This window comes from Cololabis saira, chromosome 22 (genome assembly GCF_033807715.1).
Source record: "Cololabis saira isolate AMF1-May2022 chromosome 22, fColSai1.1, whole genome shotgun sequence".
Classification (NCBI taxonomy): Eukaryota; Metazoa; Chordata; class Actinopteri; order Beloniformes; family Belonidae; genus Cololabis; species Cololabis saira.
Genome location: NC_084608.1, coordinates 24,403,996 through 24,429,189, shown reverse-complemented (window position 1 = coordinate 24,429,189; position 25,194 = coordinate 24,403,996). Strand labels below are relative to the sequence as shown.

The window sequence follows — 25,194 nt, the reverse complement described above, 5'->3', positions numbered from 1 at the left end:
TTATTTAAGCATACTCTTATATCAGCAACTTGTGCTTTTTATTATTTTACCATCTTTTCTCATAATTTTATTTCATTTTATTTGTTATTTAAGCGTACTCTTATATCAGCAACTTGTGCTTTTTATTATTTTACCTTCTTTTCTTATCATTTTATTTCATTTATTTGTTATTTAAGCGTACTCTTACATCAGCAACTTTTGCCTTTTTATTATTTTACCTTCTTTTCTCATAATTTTATTTCATTTTATTTACTGTCTAATTATGTCTTGCCGCTTTTAATGTCGATGTAAAGCACTTTGAATTACCTTGTGTTGAATTGTGCTATACACAGGACTGTCTCAGAAAATTTATATTGTGATAAAGTTCTTTATTTTCTTCAATGCAATTAAAAAAACAAAAATGTCATACATTCTGGATTCATTACAAATCAACTGAAATATTGCAAGCCTTTTATTATTTCAATATTGCTGATTATGATTTACAGTTTAAGATTAAGATTCCCAGAATATTTTTTGAGATAGGATATTTGAGTTTTCTTAAACTGTAAGCCATGATCAGCAGTATTAAAATAATAAAAGGCTTGCAATATTTCAGTTGATTTGTAATGAATCCAGAATGTATGACATTTTTGCATTACAGAAAATAAAGGACTTTATCACAATATTCTAATTTTCTGAGACAGTCCTGTAAATAAACTTGCCTTGCCTAAACTATATTTTCACACTCGATTTTTTTTTTAATTTATGTTAAAAAGGGGGCGTTATCTTTGTCTCAAAGTCATTTTTTTGTTGTCTCCAAGTCATGCCACGTTCTAGATTGCTGCTGTGATGGGCTGAGCCAGCAGCCGCCCCGGCCCCCCCCGGCCCCCCCATCATCCCTCCTCCTCCAGTTATACCGGCTGCAGCTGCAGCTTCTGCAGAACACACTGCGCTCCGGCCGGCGGAAAAGTTGCAGAAGTTGCGCCGGTGTTGTTGGCGAGCCGTCAACAACAGTCCCCTCCCAGCATGCTGGACTGAAGTCCCGAGGAATGGCATCGGCCGTGTTTGAAGGCACGTCTCTGGTCAACATGTTCGTGCGGGACTGCTGGGTGAACGGGATCCGCAGGCTCATCATCAGCCAGCGCGGCGAGGAAGAGGAGTTCTTCGAGATCCGCACCGAGTGGTCCGACAGGAATATCTTGTACTTGCACCGGAGTTACTCGGACCTGGGGCGGCTGTTTAAGAGGCTGCTGGAGTCGTTCCCCGAGGACAGGCGAGATCTCTCTAAATCCCCCCTGATAGAAGGTTGGTCTGGCGGGAGAAGCGCAGACAGTCGCAGGGGAAACCCTGACGGAGCAGCTGGATCAGCTGATAACAGGGAGGTCAGGGAGCAGGGGCGTAGCGGGCCCCTCCGGGGGCCGCAGGGAGCTTGGGGGTCCTTAAATCATTATTCAGTGGGATTACTTACACTTTTGTTCACCTAAAATTAGTTTTAATTTTTTTTTTTTTTTTTTTTTTTTGCTTTTGTGGTTCTAGGCAAGGCAAGGCAAGGCAAGTTTATTTATATAGCACAATTCAACACAAGGTAATTCAAAGTGCTTCAAAGCGGCAAGACATAATTAGACAGTAAATAACAAATAAATGACATAAAATTATGAGAAAAAATGGTAAAATAATAAAAAGCACAAGTTGCTGATATAAGAGTATGCTTAAATAACAAATAAATGAAATAAAATGATAAGAAAAGAGGTAAAATAATAAAAAGCACAAGTTGTTAAAAATAAGGGCAGTAGAGTACAGCAGGTAAGTATTTAATTTAGAAGTACGCTTCAGTAAACAGTAATGTTTTTAGGCCTGATTTAAAGGATCTACAGTTGGAGCAGACCTCAGGTCTACAGGAAGTTTGTTCCACCGGTGAGGAGCAGAATAACTGAACGCTGCCTCACCTTGCTTGGTTCTGGTTCTTGGGAACCACAACAAACCAGATCCAGATGAACCTCAGGGGTCTGGGAGCTTAATAGGAACTAACAGATCAACCATGGATTTTGGTCCAAGACCATTCAGGTCTTTATAGACCAGCAGTAAGATTTTAAACTCTATCCTTTGACTCACTGGAATCCAGTGTAGTGATTTTATGACTGGTGTAATGTGGTCCAGTTTCCTGGTGTTTGTAAGGACTCTGGCGGCAGCGTTCTGGATCAGCTCTAGTAGACTTGTAGTCAAGATCGCCTAAACCGAGACCAAGACACTACCAAGACCAGAGAGTGTCACGACCAAGACTAGTTCAGCTCAAGACCAAGACCAGAAAAAACGTAGTTATTTTGTCATCTTGCTTGAGTTGTAGAACATCAGCACCATCCTGGTTCAGCTGCTTAGTTTCCATATGAGGTTGTATTCAACTGCAGGACAATAACAGAGACTGCGGATGCCCCGTGTGTGAAGTTACTATAAATGTTTTCATCAATTAGCTGAGATCAAATACGTGTGGTGACTGCACTACTGCTATTTCTGCACTATTTGATGATTGACACGACTACTAACTAGTCCCAAAGTCATCTACCAGAATAACCAGCCTCCACCACCCCCCTCCACCTCAGAAAAGTCTGATGAATAGTAAATATTACTGATTTAAATTGTACTTAATTTGCAGATGAAACGTGAATTTTAAATATTAAAGATACACACAATTATCATTATTTATTTTACCATTAAAGTAGCCAAATTACACTGAAAAACTGGTGATCACAAGGTTCTGTCACCTTGGTGTGTGCAATGGCATCTCAATTATCAGAGTCCGAGACGTGAAGAGACCGAGAAAAACCGAGACAAGACCAAGACTGTGGACTGTCAAGACTGAGACAAGACCAATACCACAAAAAAGTGGTCTTGAGACTGGCCTTGAGACCTAGACCGGTCTCGGGAGCCACAAGTCTAGATTCTAAATATTGTTTACATCTCCATGGTGGAAGTGTTAGATCACTCAATGAAACTTTAACTGGACCCATGTGAAAAACTGGCAACATAGTCATTTCCTTAATTTAAAGATAATTTTCGGATCCTTCCAAGTTGACCAAGCAGAGTACTAACCAACCGGTACCTGTAGTTGCGCCGCATCACACTCGTCTACCAATTGCTCAGGTGCCGAGGCCGCCAGGTTCGTTGGACCTGTGGGCCACCATGACCTGGCTATCACAGGTTGACCTCAGGTCACGTTGTGACTGGGTTGCGTGGCGTTAGTTCCTACCAACATTATGTCATGCTGAGAGAAGATGAAGAAGCTTCAAAAGCCCTCTCCAGAAACCCCATGGATGATGTCACAAGGGGATTGCCCACTTCTTTTACTGCGGTCTGTGGTGGTAATACTGCCCCCGGTTGAATTGGCCTAGCGAAGCAGAAACTGCTGTGGTTTTAAAATAAGAAATAAATGGGAATAAACATTAGTGAGGCGGTTCCTTGGTAGTAAGAAACAAAGCAACAGAAGGGTGTAAAGAATGATGTCATGGTGACTAAAACCCTGCTCATCTTTCGCCTACCTCACACCCATGGCAAGAGGTAGTTAGATAATAGCTTGCCAACATTCATGTGTTCTGGAGGAGTGTTTTGTGATTGATGTTAGAAGAAAGACATATTTTGGTTGGATACATGAAAAATGTAACCTATTCATGTACATTTATACCAGGCATCACTCACTCCAATGAATGCACCTATTAGTACCTTTGCCTTTTTGGAGTTACTGAACATATTTCTTTTTCTCCTTCCACATCTGCATAGCGTATCCAGTTGTGGAGTCAGCGGAAGAAAATTTTGCCCTTGTAATCCCCTGAAAAGTCCTGTTCCTGTTTGCCTTCTCTACAGATAGCTCAACAGCTGCTGATTTGTGTCTTTCAGCATTTTCTTCCCCCTTTTTTTTGTTGGATTAGTGGCAGACTAGAACAGCTGCACGAGGAAAATGTTTACAACACTTAACAGGGCGAGTGCCACCAGCTCCTTTCAGAGTTGAGTCATCAGTTTTGAATCATATGTAGATGTGGAGCGGCAGCTTCCACAACAGAGGCTTGTGTAAGTTAAACAAAACAAGACGAGATAATCAACATAATCAATGGGGCTGTTTTCCCTCCTGGCTGACATTCACATGTGTTTGCTTGTCCAGGTTAATAAGTAACAATGTCCTCCTCCTGTAGACCACAAAGTGCTGATTATGTTTGTACTTCGTCAATATTTAGGGGGTTAAAAATGTGATGTGTAGGGTTTTGCTCCTGCCTTTGAGGCCCACGGCTAAAATACCCAGACCAGTACGTGCTATCTTGTGGAATCACTGCATCTCAGTTTTCCCACAACCACTTCATCACCGTGGCAGCTCACATTAGAGTCCCAGGCATGCCTAACGCATGGTGCTAAGCAAAGTGTTGGTGGATGGAAAGACTTGTAAATGTTGGTAAATAATCAAAGAGCAGAAGCATGAGGTGGAACTAAACTAACTTCTTGTTAACTTGACGTTTGCTACTATTAATCTTATAAATGCAATCTCTAGGATTCCTCTGAGCGGTTGATGAAAATACAAAAATAAAGGAGCGTCCTGGAGTTAAAACATCATTAGATACGGAGGAGTGGAGACTTTGATTAAAACCTTGTGAATCAAAGCTGTTTTGATTAGGGCTGGGGATCGATTCAAATATCAAGAATCGATTCGATTCTGATTCTTAAGATTCAGAATTGATTATCACGATCCGATTCGATCCGATATTGATTTGGGTTACTGTTAATAAAACAGTTTTTTCATCTGTTGCATGAATTATATGTCTAGTTATGCAACATATTAATACTATTATTATATTGAGATTCAACAGCAAGTATTGGCAGCTAATGATGCTGTAAGGACCAATCAGCTCCCAGAATGCTGATAGAACTGCTTTCAGAAACATCATGTGGGTCAGAATTATCAAACAGATCCAGGGAGGAAACAGAGGACGAAAGAAATCGCTTTCATTTTTTCCACATTTATGAGAATTTGGTTTTTAACATTTATGCAAATGTAACCCCAAGACAGTATATAAAGCAAAGAAATAAAGACAATGTATGCAATTATAACTGAAAACTTTAATGTTTTCATACCTTTAAACATATTTAAAGGCAAAAACATGGCATCAGTTATTCTCCTGTCCAACAAAATATTCCTTTTTTGGGCATAAACAAAAAAATACCAAAAGTTGTAATGTAATGATGGAGAAAAAAAACAAAACTTTTTTTTTTTTTTAAATCGATCTTTAGACATATGAATCGATTTTTAGGAATTAATATGAGAATCGATTTAAAATCGGAGAATCGATTTTTTTCAACACAGGCCTAGTTTTGATCGAGATACATACAAAGTTAAAGTTCCCTTTGTTTTTTCTGTGGATACCCTGTCCAAAATCTGACCTATGAGTGACATTTTGAGTCTAGTCAGTGGCTTGAAATAGCTTTTTATTATGTTGTAGGACAGTTTACATTAACGGCCATTTAGCTGTAAACATGTTCACACTATTTTAGTCCCTAAGGAAAGTTTACAGCTCCGACCGACTAATAAGAGGCCGAAGATTATTTTAACTCCAGAATGCTCCTTTAAGGCCCTGCTGCTGGGCACGTCTATTTATGTGACTGTCGCAGTTATATAATGCTGAAAGTGATACGTCTGCGTTACGTGGTCCAAACCAGTCGGATTACTGTCACAAAATGTTACAGAAAAGTCATTTAGACATAAAACCTAAACATTCAGCTAAATCAGCTAAATGAAAGGAGAGCTTTGCAAGTTTGGAAAGGGTACAATTTTCTTCTTTCCTTGGATGAAGCTCTTTTCATTTATTTTTTTATTTTATTTTTTGTGAACAGAAGGAAAGAAAGTGTGAATGAATCTGAAAGATAGAGGAAAAACAATCAAAAAAACAAAAACAGTAGCCGTCCCTGGTCTCTTAAACTGAGTCAAGACCACTCTGTCCCCAAAACTGTGGGGAGCGTGTAAGTGAGTAAACAGGTGTGTATGTGTAACGTGAAAACAAGGCTTTACCTGAACTGCACCAAGAGTGGGTGGGGGGGGGGGTAGAAAATGCTTAGATATCTGGTTATTTTCCCCTACGTGCCATAAGAACAACCATTCAGTTGTTTCCATGCAGGTCTTATGGGTAGTGAGAAGCAATAGAAAGGCAATTATTTGTGCTGTTGATTAGGAAATGAATATAAATATGTGTTTGAACAGTTTAAAACTGAACCTCAGGGGGCAAGAGAAATGCTGATAAGAGACTTTAATTTGTTGGAAGTCTGTACTTTACAGAGCATGATTTAAATAAGCACCAAAGCTCCATCAGTGTACTGAAGACATTCAAATCTTATTTGTGATTGGGGAAAAGTCCCAAACTAAAATGTAATAATCACGACAAACCAACATGTTGCAGGTCGCTGTAACGTTCTCTGCTGATGACATCATGTCACATAAGCACAAATAATGGTATGCAGCTCTTTCTGGAGAGCAGGGTCTGCAGGCTGCACGTCTAACCCTCAGGTTCTGCTTCTCATCCTGCGGTGCCCTGGCAGCGCGCTGGATTTGGTCGAGCTCCCAGTTTGCTCCATTTTTATGGTCTCCTAAAGTTTCCTTGGCACTTCCCTTTTGTCCCCGGCCACTGAGCCTGTACGAGTGTTTTAGTGGCGGCTGGAAAGCTTTACTTCCTGCTCAGACACCGAAATAGCTGACAGAGCTGTTGACAGCAGGCTGCGCCTCTTTTGCCAGTTCAGTGCGCTGTGCAATGTGGGGAGAGACGTCTCGGATCTCATGACTGACTTCTCACTTCTTTACTCATGTCTGTCACGCCTTTTATCCAGATCGCAGTGAAATGTTAAATGGAAGTGTGACAGAGTCGGCTGAGGCCGACATGAAAGTTATTTCAGACACTCTGGCTGGCTTAAGCATTATATTGATGGGCCGGAACCACAGCACTGGTAGCATTAACTTAATCAAGTTTTGTTAATGCTTGCTTATTTTTAATATGCTTCCTGTCTAGCTGCCTTTCAGACGTTTTGATCTCTGGCCTTTCCCAGTCGCAGTCTCTGGCTCGAGTCATGTTTTCCTGTTTCTGTGCTGCAGCCAGGCAACAACGAAGGCGTGCAGAGCTTTTCAGACTGATGTAATGATGAGAAAGAGAGTCGGAGGGTGACTCGGAGAGGAGTGGACCTTCCATATTTAGTCCCGCTGGATCTGTGAAAGGCCCACAACACTTACCTCACATGTGACGGATGGGATGTAGACAGCATTGGCGATCTCCCCTTCTTTAAACTTATTCACATCTTCCTACAAGTGCCGCAATTTTAGCTTTATAGTGCATGTGATACAAAGTGCTTTTTTTTCTTGTACTGCATTCCCCACACACTATTAAACCCACCCCTTAATCCCTCTATAATGGGGAATAAACTAAATTAGAAATGTTTAGAAACCACAGATGTTCCATCAATAAAATGAAATACATTATAATTGTAACTTAAATGCTATTTTTCATATAAATAAACAGTCAATAGATATCGATCACTGCGTAGTAAGTACAGAACATCTGTCACGTATTGGTTGTATTCAGGGAAATCTCCAATATGAATTTGAATCTTATTAGGTCCATTCATTTCATGTAACTTGATAATCTGATTTGTTTGCGGTTCTGAATTTTTGATGAGATGATAGAAACCACTCGCTTATCTGTTCGCTTACACTTGCACAGTTCGAAGACCGCCCAAATAAAATGTTAAATCTACAGTGAGCTCTCAGTCCGTCCAGCCGTTCCCATGGACGACCTCCTTCCATTCACAGGCGTTTCTACCGGGATAGAACGTACTAGAGCGTTAGTGATGAGGCTGGAGACGGTTTTCCTGGTTAAAAAAAACCACAATGCTTTCGGAATCGCTCGAGACCCCTAGGATCAACAAGTTTTTACTGCTAAAGCGATAACAGTCAGTCATTGGCGGTGTTTCTGCTCCGCTGCACGCTACTTAGCACCGCCTTCTGTTGATGCCATCTCTAACGGTCCCTAATTAAATGCTCCTTTAAGTCAAAAACATGTTCCACTCTTTAACACATTGTTTTCCACTAGAAGTTCACCATGACAATGTCAATGTCTAAAAAACAATGATTTAGACAATATAATGCAATATTAATCTTAATGAACCATAAAATGAAGTGAAATGTATAAAGTCATTACTTTTATATCTATGTTTATCTTTACTCTTATGGTATGATCATTCCTTTTCATAACAGCGGCAGCGCTAACATTCCGAGTGGTGGTGCTCCATGAATGTTTCCAGGAAAAGCCTGGAACAATGGGAAACCTTTCTAGCAAAGCAATCTGGACCGATCGCAGCAACGTCAGTTTTCAGATGAAGGTTATTTTTAAACATCCCATTTTTAATAGAAAAGAGTAAATAATGAGTGGTGATGTGTGTTTACAGGTGTTTTAGAGTTTTCTGGCCTACAGAATTAGAGAACGTGCATAGAGTTAAAGCTTTTTTTTCATATTTTAGTGCATAACCTCTGAAAAGTCCTGATTTAAACAGGCTTTGAATGTCTTAAAAACAAGCTTTTGATTGTTTTTACTAAATAAATTAGAAATTCAGCCTCTGAGTCATGTCTTTATCATCCCAGTCTCTAACCTCATTATCTATGCAGGATTCTGAGTGGGCGGGGCTATGATAATGAGGCACTGTGCTGATTGGCTGCCTGAATGACGCGAAACACCTCTACGAAAAAATGGAGGAAGCTCCGGCCGGCGGAGTTAGTTGTGGACGTGGTTTCACGCATCGGAGGCCAACCGATGTAACATTTTCGTTACGTAACGAACGAACGGAACCATTAAAACGAATGGTTTTCGGAGCAGAAAGGGAGCAGAATCTGAATGGCTCGTAGAAGCCACATGACACTGGATGGTTCATCCGGGCGGCTGTACAGACACTGCAGAATTTGGTTGCTTTCCTCCTTCTCTGAGTTGTCAGGCTGAGGGGAGACCACTTTATATATGTTAACGTGTTTTTCATAATAGGTCCCCTTTAAGGGACCTCAGCCTGGATGTCCACCTGCTGGGATGAAGTGTCTTGCTTTTTTCTGAGTTGTGCCAAAGGTGACGAATGGCAAAAAAAGGATAGCTATCCTTAAAAGATCTCTTTTCACAAAAGTTATTCAGATGGATATCTTCCTTTCCCCGTGAGCCACACGATGGAAACACCGTGAACTCTTTCTTGGACGGACTCTCCAAACATGCCCGCTGTTGTCCTCCCCTTATTTAGACACATTCATTCTTCTCATCTCCTCGGAGCATAACCCTAATCCCTTACTCTCTGCAAAAGGACACAGTTCTGCTGCACTTCTCAGTTAGGGAAGCAGCAGGGAGAGCCGAGTCACAGAGCTGCGAGGTTGAAAAAAGCAACTAAACCGCTGCTTTTTTTTAAGCTCGATGCTGATTTGGCAACCCAAGTTCAAGTGTAAGCAGATGACTCATCTTTTAGTATATTAGCATGAGACGGTGACACAGCAGTGTAAACTCAACCTCGTGAGGAGCAAACTCAACATGTAAATGTAAAATGAAGACAGCATTTAGAAAGTGAAACACAACTTTGCATTGAAATGAACCTGCAACAAAGTGTCGAGGGACAGAGATGATTTTTACTGTTCCGGTATTGATGTTGTCCTGATGTTGCCTGAAGCATCCAGAAGTAAAACTCTGAGGAAACCGTGGCAAATTACAGGTTGAATGATGCAGCGTTCTGCAGCCGACTTGAGCTTATCAGATGAGAACAGAAGGTGGCTCTGAAACGTCTCTTACCACATCTGATGGTTGTTCCAGATGAGACGTTTAAGGAAGCTGCGGACCTCCACTTTTATGTTGCCATCTGATACTGTATCTCTGATCTTACAGACGTTGCATCTTGTAACGATCCATGTCCTGTAACCGTCATAAGATAAATGCAGTCGCGTGCCTTTACTCAGAAAACATAGATAATCAGGACTTAAAGCAAAGAGGGGGAAAAACTACAAGTGTCTCAGGTTTTACTTTAAGTATAAAATGTTCTGAGGCCAATTCACATGGAATAATCTTGAAGATTGTTGCGTAATTAGTTTCAACCCAATACCAGGAAGCTGAGAAGTCCAGGCAGGAAATGAACACTTCAACAGGATGTTGGAGGAAATGCAGAGATTGTTGTTGGAAAACTGTTGGTGAAAAACTGACAACCCTGTAATTATGGCAAACATCGAAAGTCTGAAATTAAATGGAAAGAAATCTATATTTTCTTTAGTAATTTTCATGCATGTGGCTCCAGCGTTTCCTGCTTCCCATCTTGGCTGTGCAGGGAGGGTGTTATTGAGGTTCCTGTGGAGCTGTTATTGTGGTATCAGCACTTATACTTTTTAATAGAAACCAACAGTTTAGATGATTTGCTGCTCAAGTGTCCTGGTAAAATCAGAAAGCGACACTCACAAAAGCGTACTTAAATGCAGTGGATCAACAACCTTTGGTGGTATCTTATGTTCTGATTTAAAAGAACTGGACAAACCCTCCCTGATGTCACCCAGAGTTTTTCTGAAGAATCAGATTGAAGCCAAATTGAATTCTGCTGACTCTGCCCAACCCGGATAAGCCAAAACTGGCCAAATGGCCAGAACAGACAAGCTCGGAGGTCACTGGTACATGCCACATGTCAGCTTGGTTTTGTTTCACACTAACACTATGATGGCAACTTTTGATGCTAACTTATGTTAGTTTACATTAATTTAGATCCCAATCAGTCTGTCCATCTTATATTTAATTGTCACTACTTAAACTAAATTTATTCACGTTTATTAACCTTTATTTGACCAAGGAGAGACTTTTGCCCTGACCAACACAGCCAGCAGTCAAGAGCACCAGAGTTACAAACACATAAATACTATATAAACATAAAATGTCTACATAAGCACTACAAAACAACTGCTTAGATACTTTAAATTATCATTTATTTCAGAACTTTAAAGGTTTCAAAAGTCATTGGGATCATGCCTTACGTTGATCAATCATGACAGCTTCAGCCTGAAGTGGATGCATGTAGAATATAAATTATGTTAAAAGTCATGTAATAAGCCCAGATATTTGAGGTTGAAGTGAGTCCGGAGCCTATTCTAAGCGTAGGGCAGCAGCAGCAAATGCAAACGCCTTTTTCCACAAGGACCTTCCAGAGCTGTTTTCAAGAATTTAAGAGATAGAGATGGGATGGGAGAATACCAAGAATATCCTTTGTAAGTAAGTGTCTACGTCTATGGGAAGACACAATGAGTACTGTTGGAGCTGAAACAGGAACTGGGGGGGGCTCCACTGGGAGTTGTGGTCTCCCAGTTGTCTGGCAGCCTGGCAGTCGCCAACTGGTTACCCTTTGGCTTGTAGTCCATCTAGTAAAGCTGGAAGTGTCCTGGGATGATCTGAGGTGAAGGTTAATCCAGTGGAGGGCCGAGCTGCTCTGGCTGGTGCGAGGAGTAGCAGACGATGAACTTGGGGCAGTCGACTAATCGTGCTTCGGTTGCTGTTTATGTGAAATCTGTCTTTGTAGCCCCCAAACCGTTTTTGGTACCGTCTTTTTGGCTGTAAAGTTGGACACTAACATGGAGATGGACTACCTTTTGGAGCCCCTAGTGGTCAGTTGAAGAACTACAGGATTTTACTTCCCTTTATTGACTGAAGGACTTATGGTCAGACATCACTTTAAACGTATTCAACTTGATTTTTCTTAAAAATGGGGGGAAAAAAAACAAAGAAAATACCCGGGGTTTTTCTCTGTTTTTAGAAAACACCATATGAAAAATTTAAAATGCTGCTTTTACATAAATACTGTAACCTCTTCTTCAATTAAAGCATATATCTCATTTTAACGTACAGTATCCTAGCCTCTTTCTGAGTGTCTAGCGAGCCCACACGCAATAAATAAAGGGTACTTGTCTTGATTTGATCCCTGACTTGATGCTTTGCATGGCAGGATATAAATTTTGCTCTCAAAGGGACTCCGTTTAACAAAAGGAGATAATATGGGTTCCTACCGACGACTTAACTGCCTGTCATCACTCGTCACAGTACAATGTCATCACTGTGGGTGATTTTTTTATAAATAAATAAAGCGGTGAACACACAGTTCGGCTCTCTTACTCAGTACTTCTTTATAACAGTAACTGCTGTGTGACTCCGTTTGTGCCTGTGCGGATTAAACGAGGCCTCGGCCTCGTCAGTGAGGCTGCAGTCTTCATCATTATTCATCTCACCACATCCCTTTGTCAGCTTGACACTGATGGGTTACTGACTGCTTACTCACAGGGGTGGTATCCTTCTATAGCTAAACATGATGATTTTACGCTCCCCCACCTCTTAAATTACATTCCCTGTATTACGGAGGACTGATATGATCACTGACGTTATTATGGAGTCTCTGTTATTACTTAGTGTTAAGTACTATTCTGGCAATTACATGGCCGTTTTACAGCAGCACCATGCTGTTTCATAATCTAAAGACGATGAATAATGTCTGTTTCCTTTCTCCTTCAACACGGGGCAAGTCATATGAGGCATTGTTAAGAAAAAGGTTACTGCAATCAAAACTTTATCACCTTTTCTTATTCATTTGGAGTGACCTTTCTGCAAAAAAAACAAACCTGTCTGGCTTCTGACTTTATTGACAGATAATATTCTTATAGTGGGAAAAGGTCATAGTACCTCCCTTAAATGTTGTCTGACCACAGAAATAGTTACAGGTGGCATTTTGATTGTGGGCGAGTTTGTTTGTAGGTTAAAGCCCGCTGAGAGTCTGGTTGATTGTTTCCTGGGGTTTGTGTTATTGATGCGTGTTGGAGGTGGGTGGAGCAAAAACAACACATATGATATCATACTCTTTATAATGAATAAAAACCAATCAGTCATTAATATAGCAAAACTAGAAGGACATGAAGGATTGAGGACAAACGAGTGAACATGCTCAGTGCAACAAAGGCAGCATGCTGATGTTTGCTGAGCTCAAAGCTCACACTTTAGCGCTTTATCTTGTTTATGTTATCTCCTAGGTCTTGGGATAAGAATGTGATTTCTTAGGAGTAAGATATCAAAGTAATGTTTCCACATCGTGGTTCTGACTTAATCTCTCTCTTTGCACATTGTTTAACATGTCATTATTAGTTCAGGAGGTCTCCGTATGGACATGGAGATCGAATTGTTTTTTTTTGAGGCCCAATGACCTGCAACTGGTCCACGTTTGCTGACATTAGGCAACACGTTTGGCTCCATAACGCCTTAATAGTCTCGAGATTTCATTGCACAGGTCCAAGACACCCCGTCCACTCTGGGACTCGGACTTGAACTACTTTCTGGCTCGGTCACCCTCTCATTTGTTGCTTCTGTTATTATATCTTGAGTTTCTTAGTCACTCGCTCGGTGAAGTGTTGCAACGCGACACGCAATTGTTGCAAAAGAGCACCTGGATGGGATCTGAAGTCACGTTGGCTGCTTTTTAGCCTGCAGCAGCGACAGGAGACTCCAAGAGCTAGATGACACTTCTTAAAAGAAATACAATATTCCTTCAGATGAAATTGAAATTGATACTTGATGTATGTGCTCCTTTAGAATAATAAGAAATGTGTTCCGTGTAAAATGTGTCAGATTTTGAGGCTATCCCTATGTTTCCTTAGTCTTTCCAAGCTTTTACTGCCTGTGTTGTTTCATCTTGTTTGTCTTTTTTAATATAAAAATAATTATGATTATTAATTAATAATAATTAATAATTATTAATATAAAATTGTATTATGTGAACCTGTGTGCTGCCGAGGTCTTGACAAGGAAACCCAGGAGAAGGAACTCTGGTATTTCAACTGGATGTTCTTGTATTATCTGTCATGGAGGTTAAATCTCCTCTTCTTACAACAATTTTTTGTAATTCTTATATAAAAAAAAACAACAAACATTTATATATGTATATGTGACTAGTAAGAGATCACAATGATTAAGTTGAGAACTGTTTTTTGTTTTTATTTCATACATACACCAAAAAAGTACCTAAATCTTATATACATTCATCCCAAAGCTCAACTTGTTCATTTTTTTTTTCATTTATGTGTCAGGGTTGGTGAAAATCAAAGAGGCACATGACATCGAGGAGAAGCTGAATGAGGTGGAGAGATTACTGAAGAACGCCATCAACATGCCCTGCAAGGTGTGTGGGACATGCTCACCTGTGTAAAAAAAAAAAAAAAAAAAAAGAAGCTGGGAACCCATGTCCTTTTGATCCTTCAGACTTCGCTACAGCGAGAACCACAATGCATCGATAGCTGATTTACCCGCACAGTAAAGGAATTATTTGCCTATCTACACAAACAGCTATTTCCACAAATGGTACCCACATCTTTACAAAGCAAAACAAACAAAAGCAACCTTATGCTGACGTTGTCCAGAGGCAGCGCCGACTTCTCTGGACTCTGAGGCGTCTGGGACGGACTAACGCAGAATAGAAATGTGCTTAGATAATTTTTATGGACAGAAGTGATGCCTTATGCTCTATAGCAAAGGATTTAGAAGCCAATAAGTCAAAAAAACAAGATTTACCACAGTGTGGTAATTTATACTTCTGTGATGGCAGAACTGATGCAGAAATGATGTTTTAGAGCAAAACATGCACCGTCTTCAAGACATCTTGTACAGAATCATTCATATATTCATCAGCAAGACTGTAAAACCCTTTACAAAACTAAGCTCGTAAAACCATCTGTGTGCAGTATTCCAGGTCAGAGGTGATGCTGACCTTCTTCGAGCGCTCGCCGCTGGACCAGGTGTTGAGAAATGACAAGGTCCACAGAATCCAGCCCTGCTTTGACAGTCCAATCAAGATATCAGGTACTCGTAACTGTCACACATAGATAGGCGTCCGTAAGGTCGGGATAACTCGAGCGGTGACCTTGCACTGTGTGCCTTCCAGAAATCATGCGGTCGAACGGCTTTTGTCTGGCCAACACAGAGACCATAGTGTTTGATCACAGCATACCAGAGGAAAAGGAGAGACCTTCATCCACGGACTCCGTGGAGCACACGTGAGTAATCGACGCAACTCAACGATATTTCTGTCCGCCTCCCGATTAGTCACCATTATATTTGTGTGTAATTAAGTTGCTCAGTGAGATCATTTGAAAACACTGCCTGTTTTTTTTCATCTATCTTAGTATTTCCTTGTTTACTTTAGAGTTGTTGAGTGAAGAAGTCCTTAAATGTGACCTTCCGCTCCTTTTGTGGAGAACAGGAAGTGTGTCTGTACACTTCATCCTTCCCTGGGTGTGTGTAGGAAGTAAAAGAGGAAGACATTCCTCTCGGTGCATAACTCCAAACAACGCTTTGCGTTCCTGCTAAACAGCTGGAGCGTTTGCCGCTTCGGTGCCCCAGCTTCACCCCTGCGGGTCGACATAGACATTTATCACCACACTTTGCCCTCAGAGGTCCATCCTGCTTTGTCTTTGGGGGTAAACGTGGTTTCCTTTTGTTTGTCTTTTCGTTTCCAGGTATGAAGATGGAACAGAGTTTCTGCCGATGGACACAGATGTGTGTGATGAGGAAACGGAGGCGTATGTCACCAACCTGTCCTACTACCATCTGGTCCCGTTCGAGACGGACATCCTGGAATGAAGGCCTCTTTTACATGACAGAACTATGCAGCGCTTCGCATGCCTGATCTGTTTGAATGCTGCTTCCTAACGCAGCTTCTGCGGTTGCTGAACGTTGTCGCCGTACGCAGCACAACTTCACAAGAACACACCAATTCGTCTACTATCTCACCGGCGTGCCTCATCCAGAACCTTCCTCTTTTTCTTTTTAACCATTTGATTAAAAAGCAACAGCCAACAAGGTCTCGTGAAACATATCAAAACTTTTAAAGATGCTACTTGGATGACGACTGAGAGCGGTGGGAAGAAGACTGCTTTTGGAAGCAAATCTTATTTATTGGATCACCCATCATGTATTGTGTATAAGTGACCAGCAGTTTTTATTTGAACAGTTTATTTATGTCCTTCATGTTCTTCTCAACTGCTCCTGTGATGCATTTTCAGTCTCTTTGTCGTCGTCGAGCCGCCGCGTTACGGCCAGTGTTACGCCTCTGCTGTGGGAAAACAGAAAAGTGTCCTGAAGCTTTGTGTGCGTTCAGTGTTTATGGTGCACTCTCCACCAGCATTCGCTCTCCGATCGCGTACCCGCTGAAATCTCTGATGTTCCTGCTGGGCCGCGCAGTACCTTCGTCTGGCATGACCGGACTCTCAGGAGCCGAGAGAAAAAAACCGGACGGCTCTTGCTGTGATGACAGACGATAGAGGGTTTAGCCGCCGCTGAGAAATTCCCATCTGAAACGAATCGTCAGTATGAGCTGATTGTGCACTGAGCAAGACTGATGAAGGTTTTATGCTTGCAGACTCTTGTTTGCAAGCGTGAACAGGAGACTGATTTTGCACGGTGCTTCTGTTTCATTTGGTTCTTGGACTGCTTTCAAGATTAAGAATATAAAAGAAAAACAAAGAGGAAAATCTTCGTGGTTTCCAAAATGAGAAAACTCAACGCTGCCTTAAACTTTATTTTATTTTTTTGTCCTGATGATGATGATGATAATACAGACTGTAATTGTGTTAAATGTAGCTTGTAAAGTTTCTCTGTTTGTAATCATTTTCAAAACAAATTTATTTTATTTAGGGGACAGAGATTATTTGGGATGTTATCTGGAAAACTAAATGGTCTCACTTCTGCAGTTGCCATCTGATCAGTGATGACGCGGAGCAAAGAAAGCTTTGATTCATCGCTCTGCTGATGTCATTTCTGTCCCGTAAGCTGACATGAGTGGGGTTGAGAGTGTGGGAGTCTGCAGCTCGGCCTGTGGCGAAACGGCAAAACAAGTCCTTTCTTTATCTGACGGAAGGCGAGTAACTTTGCTCGACGATATCTGCAGGATATATGTGTGAAAAAGAAAACACTTAGTAAAAATGCATGCCTTTGTGAGGACAGCTCTTTCATCCCAACAGTGGAGCACTTCTAGGTGCTGAATGCAACTGAAAGGCTTTTAATATATATTTGCATAGGATTAACTGTTGTTGAACCCCTGCAGTCTTGCAACGTAGTACAGCAGTTTGCGTCCAGGTTTCTGCCCCTCTTAACACAAAGGCATTCAACCCTCACTAACTTGGCACGTGAACCGTCAGCATGCCCTCAGCATGAGCCTGTTTAGTACAACAGTCATGATCTCTGTTCCCCCCGTGAGAAAGTACCGCTCTTTCACAAGGTACACATCGATTTCATGCTTTTTTTTTGTTTTGGCAAAAAAGTTACTGATTAAATCAATATTAAATTTGGAAGCAGCCCTGTTTTACTAACATGCACCGGCTTCATGAAAAGAAGCCGGAAATGTCTTGTTAAGGTGGCTGTGCAAGTGTCAGACTTTGTTCTGCAACATATAGTTTAACATTTTTGGAAGAATGAATTAAACTATGTTTTTAAACCACCATTCCAACAGTTATTTATCCCATATAAACTCCTGTTCATTTTTCTGTCGCTAGTGCTGTGAAGTTTGCTTTCTACTCACTTTAGCTCATTTAGAGGAAAAAAACAGATTTATTTTTTTAATACACTAAATGAGCCACCAGTCATTGATAAAGAAATCTATGACTATTCGTAGCTCAGGTGAAAATTCAAAGGGAGAAGGAAGAATTGCTGATTTAATTTGATCCCCCACTTCCCAAATTCAAATATCTCTATCAATGGACACGATACTGAACCCCACCATGTGTCCAATGTGTTTGTTACATGTAAGGCTGGGGGAATTTGGTGGCTAAGAGAATGTAAGGTAATGAATGTCCTAATCTGATGCTCAGTGGTGGACAGCAATGGGCCTTCCAGTGTTGCTGTGAATGTTTGAATCAGAGAAGGATTATCAAGAAGAGGAAGCTAAGTTGTACAAGGTTGAGATGAAGTCAGAGACTGGGAAGTGTAGTCCCTTCAGAGACGGCCTGACACAACAATCACACAACTTGAGTGCACTATGAGGGGCACTGTACTCAAGGCAGTGGGTGCCAGGCAGACTTCTGCTGGTGTCCCGCACACGGAGATGGCGTTGCTATGCTCGTGCATGCATAACAACATATTAGAGATCTTTTAGGAAAACAAATGCAGAGTGGGACAGTAAAAGCTTGAAAATAAAAACTAATGAATCCCAACTTCATGAAGTCTGAATTCCTGGGTGTTCCTGAATTCCTGAGCTTATGAAGTCAGCTTTGAGATGTGATGTGTGAAATGTGAAATATAATTTTTTCTCCCCCCGAGTTTTACCTTCCACAGAGATTGTTTTTCCTCACTAGGCCCTCCGATGCTGTCATACACAATGTTTTGTTACAACATATATATATATATATATATTTTTTTTTTGTTTGTTTTGTTTTATGAAGGAGGAATTGAAAAATAAGCTTATCTCCGTAGCAATACCTCTTATGACCTAGGTGCGTCTCATGCCCAGAGGTAAACCCACCATATGAGCTTTCTTGTGATATGTTGCTACAGTCAGTGTCCTGAAGGGAATTTTCCAGGCTTATGGTTGTACTTTGAATATTTTGTCATAGTCGCTGCAAAATATTGACTGCAGTGGTACTAAATCAGTTTAACGCAGTAAGAAACAAAAAAGAATGACAAACACATTGTGGCAACTGTTATTGTTTCCGAGTCTTATAAGTGACACAAAATTCTTTATTTTTGCGGTGGACTTCTGTCTTTGAAGCGGACCACCATTCAATTTTTTTTTTATTTTTAAATCTTGTATGTGGGGTGATCTTTCGCTGTGTAAATATGTCAAAAATGAGTTTAATCTTAATGAATACGGAAGTGTATTATAAGTTAACATGGTTGACTTTATCTTTAAATCATTTCAGTGTTAGAGACAAATTACTGGTAAAGTTTCCCAAAACAAATAAATATGTTTTAAATAAAAGATGATCATGTGATGTTTTTTCTTCTTCCATGTACTAAATAGAAATGAAAAAAAAAAACAGAGGAGGGACATTATTAGCAGCTATGTACACACAAACACACACACACACACACACACACACACACATACACACATATATATATATATATATATATATATATATATATATATATATATATATGTGTGTGTGTGTGTGTGTACAGTATACATCTAGTAAAAATAAGAACAACTAGATACACATACACATACATAGAAAACAACTTGTAAGTCAATTGAATTATTAATTTGTTCAAGTTTCAAAGTTTCAAAGTATAGTCTATATTTATTTATAAAAAGTAAGCGTGCATGCTGCATTTAACTTATAACAGTGATTAGTATAATATCCACAGTGAAGGATATGTTGCCTTTTATCTTAGAGTGACACCTTGTGGTCGATTAGGGCACGTAAGGAGTTTACAATGTACAGTTAACATTTATGACATTTGTAAAGTAAAAATGAAAAAAGCTAAACAAAAAAAGTCAAATAAATTGTTTTTTTTCTTTTTTGCCAGATAATTGATCTTGTTAGATGTATAGGCTATTTAGATAATTTAGACCACGTGTTACAAGAATATTCTGATAGTAATACTGTTATGCATCAATACAAAACTGAGAAAACATTTGTTTGAATAAAAAGCAGAACATATCAGAAATGTGTAAAAGTTGAATTTCCACGGTGAAGGATGCGTAGCGCGGCGCATGCGCAGAGCGGGGTTTGAGCAGCTGTATTTCCTGCTCGCCGTCTCCACTCGCAGCGATGGCACAAGTGAGGACTTCCCTGATTTTTGGAGGTACGTTCACTTCTTTCTTTCCTGCTAAATATCCACCTGGCCATCACATAATCACAGCATGTGTTTAAATCGGCCCTTAAAGCCAGTGTTACTGAAACCGAGGCGTAGTTAGCTGGAGCGACGGCTTTAGCCGGGGATGCTCGAGTCATGAGGCTGGAGGAGAATACAAGCTGCAACACTGTTTGACCCTGAAATAAACCTGCATTTTTCTCTCATTCTAGTCATCTTTTTATTTATTTCCATTGCAGCACTAGCGGCTTTCTTAAGTTCAAAGGCTCTTGCTTTTGTTGAAGATCTAGATGACACGTAAGTGATTGATTCCTGTGCTTTGCTTGCACTGTTCAGCTTCCTGCTACTGTTTTGCTACAACATGATAATAAAATGCAGCATCTTGCTGTGCAAACATAAATCCTGTGGATGCAAAGTGTTTTATGTATATATTTTTTAATCCTGTTACTGTTTCTTGTTTGTTTACACTATTATGCAAATATTTAATGATCTATACCAGTCATATTTTGATATCTGCATTGTAATTCTCAGAGCCACAGGTTGTTAAACAGGCTGAAATGGCTTAGCTGTGTCCACATTTCTTCCCTGTCATCCAGTTCCAAGCTGTATTTTATTTCCATAACACTTTTTTTCACAGGCTCCAGCAGTTCAGCTGAGAAAATATGACACGGATCTGTTTCTTGAAGTCTGAAAACCTGCATGGATACTTCTTTCTTTCATATTTCATTAAATTTTTATCTTAACTGATAACAGAATTAAGCATCTTTACCCCTAATTTGAGTTTATATCCATGCAGGTGGTACTGAATTAACTGAATTTATCAACGGTCAGGATTTTGTTCATGCACAAGTAGAGTAACAAATGTTTTGCAGAGACTCATTCAGTGTTTTCTCTAAATAGCATTTAACATCAAAATGAACACAACTGTAATACACCTTTTTTTTTTCTTTCCACAGATTTAAAGATACCAGAGTGAATGACATCTGGCTGGTTGATGTGAGTCTGACACTACACACACACGTAGACACTAATCTGGGTCCGCTAAGCACCCGGTTACTTCATATCCAGGGCTCCTGTGTCTGGGTCATCCCTTACGGAAGTAGCAGCCGTCAGGGTGGGATGTAGCGAGGGAGGGGGTGTGCAGACAGTCCTCTGTGTTGGTGATTAGTGAATGAGAAGTCATGCATGCCCGGCAAAGCCAGGAGGCTCGAAGGGATTTATGTCAGAGTTTGTGTCCAGGCCCATCACAAGCAAAGTTATTTTTTTGAGTTTTAAATGTGTTTATCGATCGTTGGGACACAACTTTCAAAGATTTATGTAGCGTGTCACCACTTGGTTTCTAAAAATAAGTTTGAGCTGAAATGAACAAATTCACAAACAGATTGATTTTGAAGTTATTAAATATTCAGAGAATCTTAAAAGTATTTTGAATTGGTACACCTTAGTGGAATGCTTACATGCCTTCAACAAATCCCACATGGATATATTTGTCAATACCATCCCAGGCAAGACAGAAAAACCCATAATAATCATGGAAATAACTTGAAACTGAAAAAAGTAATGAATAATTTACTGAAAATTGACTAATATAAAGTAGATACTGCTTTGGAATAGTACTTCAACAGAATCATGTTGGTAAAATAAAGCAAACAAACAAAAAAAAAAACAAAGGAAACTGGTGTAGTTAGTTAGTACCCCTGTAAAAGATTGAAAATAACTTAACTGTAGTGTGTTCAATGAAAATGCGTTGCGTAATTAGCATGACAGGTAGGTATGGGAATCGAGAACCGGTTCTTGTTCAGAACCGGTTTCCAGTGTTTCAATTCCAGTGGGCACGGATGATGTCGTCATGCACGTTGCATAGCAACGTGTGTAAACAAGCAGTCAATAGTAAACAGGGCGATACAAAAAAGACGACAACAGGGCAACTTGCAATACTTGCCAAGTGAATATTTCATCATAGGGAGGAAATACATTGAGCACACAGAATGCAATAACAATCAATGAATGTCGTTTTTTCGATCCGCCCCGGACCAACGTCAGTAATTCTCAACCCAGGTGTAGCAGCGTTAGCATATCCTTGACTAACAAACACTGCCTATCATATTAACGCCATTTGCCTCATTGTTGTCCTTTTTACCCAAATGAGAATCGATTAAAGAACCAAATTGTTAAGCAGAATCGAGGATTGGAATCGTAAAAATCGTATCAATTCCCATCCCTAATCCCAGGTCTCTTCAATCGGTCAGTCTGAATATTTAAAGGATTAAACATGGTTGCTTTGCTGTTTGGTATCATCGTGTTCACCACAGTGAACATGAACCAGAGAAAGCAAAGGAGAGGGTTGTCTGAGGAGACCTGAGGGAACATTACAGAAGACCAAGCAGCCCGATCTTCCCGTGACTGCAGTTGGAAACCTCATCCATAAGTTTAGAGTCCACAGGACGGTAGCTTACCTCCCTGGACATGCCCAGAAGAGGAAAACTCATGACAACTTGAAAGGCTACAGAGTACCAATAGTAACGCAACTTTCAGAGATTCAAGGTGAACTCCAAGGTCAAGTAGTTTAGTGTCGGATCACACCATCCGTCACTGTCTGAACCCAACCGAGCAAGACACCACCGTTGAAACCAAATCATAAAAAAGCCAGACTAATATTTGTCTAAATGCATATTGACCAGCTATAAATCTTCTGGAAAAATTTCCTTTGGACAGATGAGACAAAACTGGAACCTTTTGGCAAGTCATTTCAGCTCTATGGTGACAAATGAAAAAATGAATCCTTCAAAGAACAACTGAGCTCATGTGAAACATGGAAGACACTCATGTTCTGGGGCTGCTTTGCTGCTGACATGGGGTGTCTCACGTGTTCAGGTGACATGAATAAGGTATGGTCTCAGTCTCAGGTCAAGGGTCCTCCAACAGGACAGCGAAATAAAACACACAACTAAGAAGAAAACACGGGACTATCCTGAAGTGATCTCCTGTGAGCCCTGATTTAAATCTTATTGAACATCAAGGAGCAAAGCTTAAAAAAAACGTGCCGTCTGGAGAAGAAACCCTTCAAATCTGAGACAGATGGAGCAGTTTGATCACAACTCATAAGGAGTAGATAAGAATACCTGTCTGCAAGTGCCAAGGTCTCACAGAAGTACACAAAACACATTGCAGTGATTGCCTGAAAAGGTTGTGGAACTCAATATTAAGCTCAAGGTACCAACGAATTCGTCCAGGGTAGTATCTAGTATTTTTTTCTTTTAAAGATTGTATTAAACCACAATTCAAAAGAAAACATCTGAATGTCAGTTTCAAGTTCTTTTAATTTCACCATTGTGGGTTTTTCTTCTGTAATGGAAATGGAGATGAAGTGGATCACGTCTTGAACCACTTGTGTCTCATATAGCAGTGTGTGGTTCAGCATTGGGCTGAAAATTTTTATGTGTATTTGAAGTGGTTTATTTTTTCTAAAGCTCTCAACCTACATGTTGAGCTGTGGAGTGTGAAGCTGTTGTGCGTCCCATGAACGGCTTTCTTAAATTTGCACTTTCAATTTTAATGAAGGATTGCAAGTGAGTTATGGTCCGGAAACTGAAACCAGAAGCGCCTGGTAGGTAGGACGTGCTGCTGCAGCTTCTGCTTTTAAAGGAAGTGGTGAAAACGCAGAAGTAAACAGAACTCTGCTGTCCATTACGGGGAAGTGTTGAAGCAGGGCTTCCTGAACAGATTTCTTCCTGTCTCTCCCTCTAGTCCTCCATTCATCTATCCTTCCATCGAACACTCCTCCCTCTCCCTGACTTCCTTTTCCAACTCTTCAATGAAGGAATATTAAGGCGCTCCCAGGCCAGTCGAGAGATTACGTCACTTTGTTGGCCAGGTGGATACGCCTGAAACACCTCCCAAGCGAGATCCTTTTATTGGGGCCCGAGCACTTACAGTGCGAAGGCCCTATTGTATCTGTAGGAAATGTTCTCGTTTTTCTTTTTTTTTTATTTTTCCGACGAAATGAGGGCCTTTTTGCCCCCCTAAACATGCCCCAAAAGTCACCAAAGTTTGCACGCAAGCCAGGCCTGGCGAAAAATTTGATATTTAAGGGTTTGCATTAATGGGTGTGGAGTAATGGCTCAACAGCGCCCCCTAGAAAACTTTGCCTCAAGCCCCACAATACAGTTTGACGTACATGCACGAAAATCGGTACACACCTGTATCATGTCGCAACTTAAAGAAAAGTCTCTTGAAGCCATGGCCGGCACTGAACAGGAAGTCGGCCATTTTGAATTAATCGTGTAATTTTGGCGCACTTTTTGCCATTTCTTCGGCCGCTTCTTCGCCTGAACCGTAACGTGCACCGAGGTGTGTTATACATCAAAATGTGCGTCTCGATCCTGCGACGATGCGCATTACTTTTCTCAGTCAAAAGCGTTACCGTGGCGACGATAGACGCCAAAAAGCGTGCCCCCCCTTCATCTGATTGGTCGATATTTGATAGTTCCTACTTTCTGCCATAACTTTTCAATGGTTTGACATAAAGAGTCGTGGGTGGTGTCATCGGACTCGGTTTTGACTCCTTCACCTTAATTGGTGCAAATTAGCCCCACCCCATCTTCTGATTGGTCGATATTTGATAGTTCCTAATTTCTGCCATATTTTTGGAATAGTTTGACATAAAGAGTCATGGGTGGCGTCATCGGACGTTTTTTTTGAGTCCTTGACCTTTATTGGTGAAAATTGCATGTGCGAGGGCCCGTTCATCGCTGCTCGGAGCTTTAATTTGTTGTTAAATCTTCAGTTGGTATCGCCTCGCCGTAACGTTCTGGGTGTTTTCAAAGTGCTGTATGAATAAAGTTGGCTTGGCATGGATGGGTTAACTGTGATCGGATGATGCTCAGAACCGTGTTGTCATTGCTGGGATTCAGATGAACTCGTGCGAAGAAGAAAAACCTTTGTCTGTGGGCCTGGTGTTGGCTTCCCGGGGCTCCGCCCTGGAGCCAGGACCGCTGGCCGGGCTGGACTTGATCCAGGTTTGGTGTCCTGTGGACCTGCCGCCTGCAGAAGATGGTTTTTCTTTCTGACCCTTTCCCAACTTTATACACAAATGAAGTCAGAGACATGAAGAGCGGGTCTCTGAGGAGCTTGTTCTGTTGGCGGTTAGACGGTGATGAAGTTACTGCCGTGACACAAAGTATATTTCTGTTTTTCCTCAACCTCTCTGTAAAAGACCTTGGGTTTCTTATCCGTATCTATTCTGGGTCTTGAACAGCCATTTATCTTCTTTGGAAAACATTCAGAGCAACTCCTTAATAATTACATCTGTTTGCTTTTACACATGTAGAATAGTAGCGACCTGCTGGTAACTTATTGTCTTTTTCAA

General features: G+C 40.7%; 2 protein-coding genes across 2 annotated transcripts in view; both read left to right on the top strand.

Annotated features, from left to right (window-relative positions):
• Window positions 1-909: 909 nt before the first annotated feature.
• Window positions 910-18,081, top strand: pxdc1b (PX domain containing 1b). Its single transcript, XM_061713537.1, has 5 exons — window positions 910-1,284; window positions 14,108-14,199; window positions 14,759-14,876; window positions 14,959-15,070; window positions 15,533-18,081. Exons 1-5 carry the CDS (start codon window positions 1,029-1,031, stop codon window positions 15,654-15,656), a joined length of 702 nt encoding a protein of 233 aa, XP_061569521.1. The 5' UTR covers window positions 910-1,028; the 3' UTR covers window positions 15,657-18,081.
• A 1,659-nt stretch (window positions 18,082-19,740) lies between these two features.
• Window positions 19,741-25,194, top strand: part of LOC133423355 (protein disulfide-isomerase TMX3-like) — a 55,481-nt gene continuing 50,027 nt past the window's right edge. Inside the window, exons 1-3 of the mRNA XM_061713543.1 lie at window positions 19,741-19,817; window positions 20,066-20,123; window positions 20,783-20,822. Coding sequence (XP_061569527.1) covers window positions 19,784-19,817; window positions 20,066-20,123; window positions 20,783-20,822 — 132 coding nt within the window. The 5' untranslated portion in view covers window positions 19,741-19,783. The remainder of the gene's footprint in view (window positions 19,818-20,065; window positions 20,124-20,782; window positions 20,823-25,194) is intronic.

Excerpts from the sequence above, each read along its gene's own strand:
- pxdc1b (XM_061713537.1), top strand. The coding sequence starts at position 1,029 with ATGGCATCGGCCGTGTTTGAAGGCACGTCTCTGGTCAACATGTTCGTG. Across the intron at positions 1,285-14,107 it reads TAAATCCCCCCTGATAGAAG|GGTTGGTGAAAATCAAAGAG; the intron begins GTTGGTCTGGCG and ends TTTATGTGTCAG. Across the intron at positions 15,071-15,532 it reads ACGGACTCCGTGGAGCACAC|GTATGAAGATGGAACAGAGT; the intron begins GTGAGTAATCGA and ends TTTCGTTTCCAG.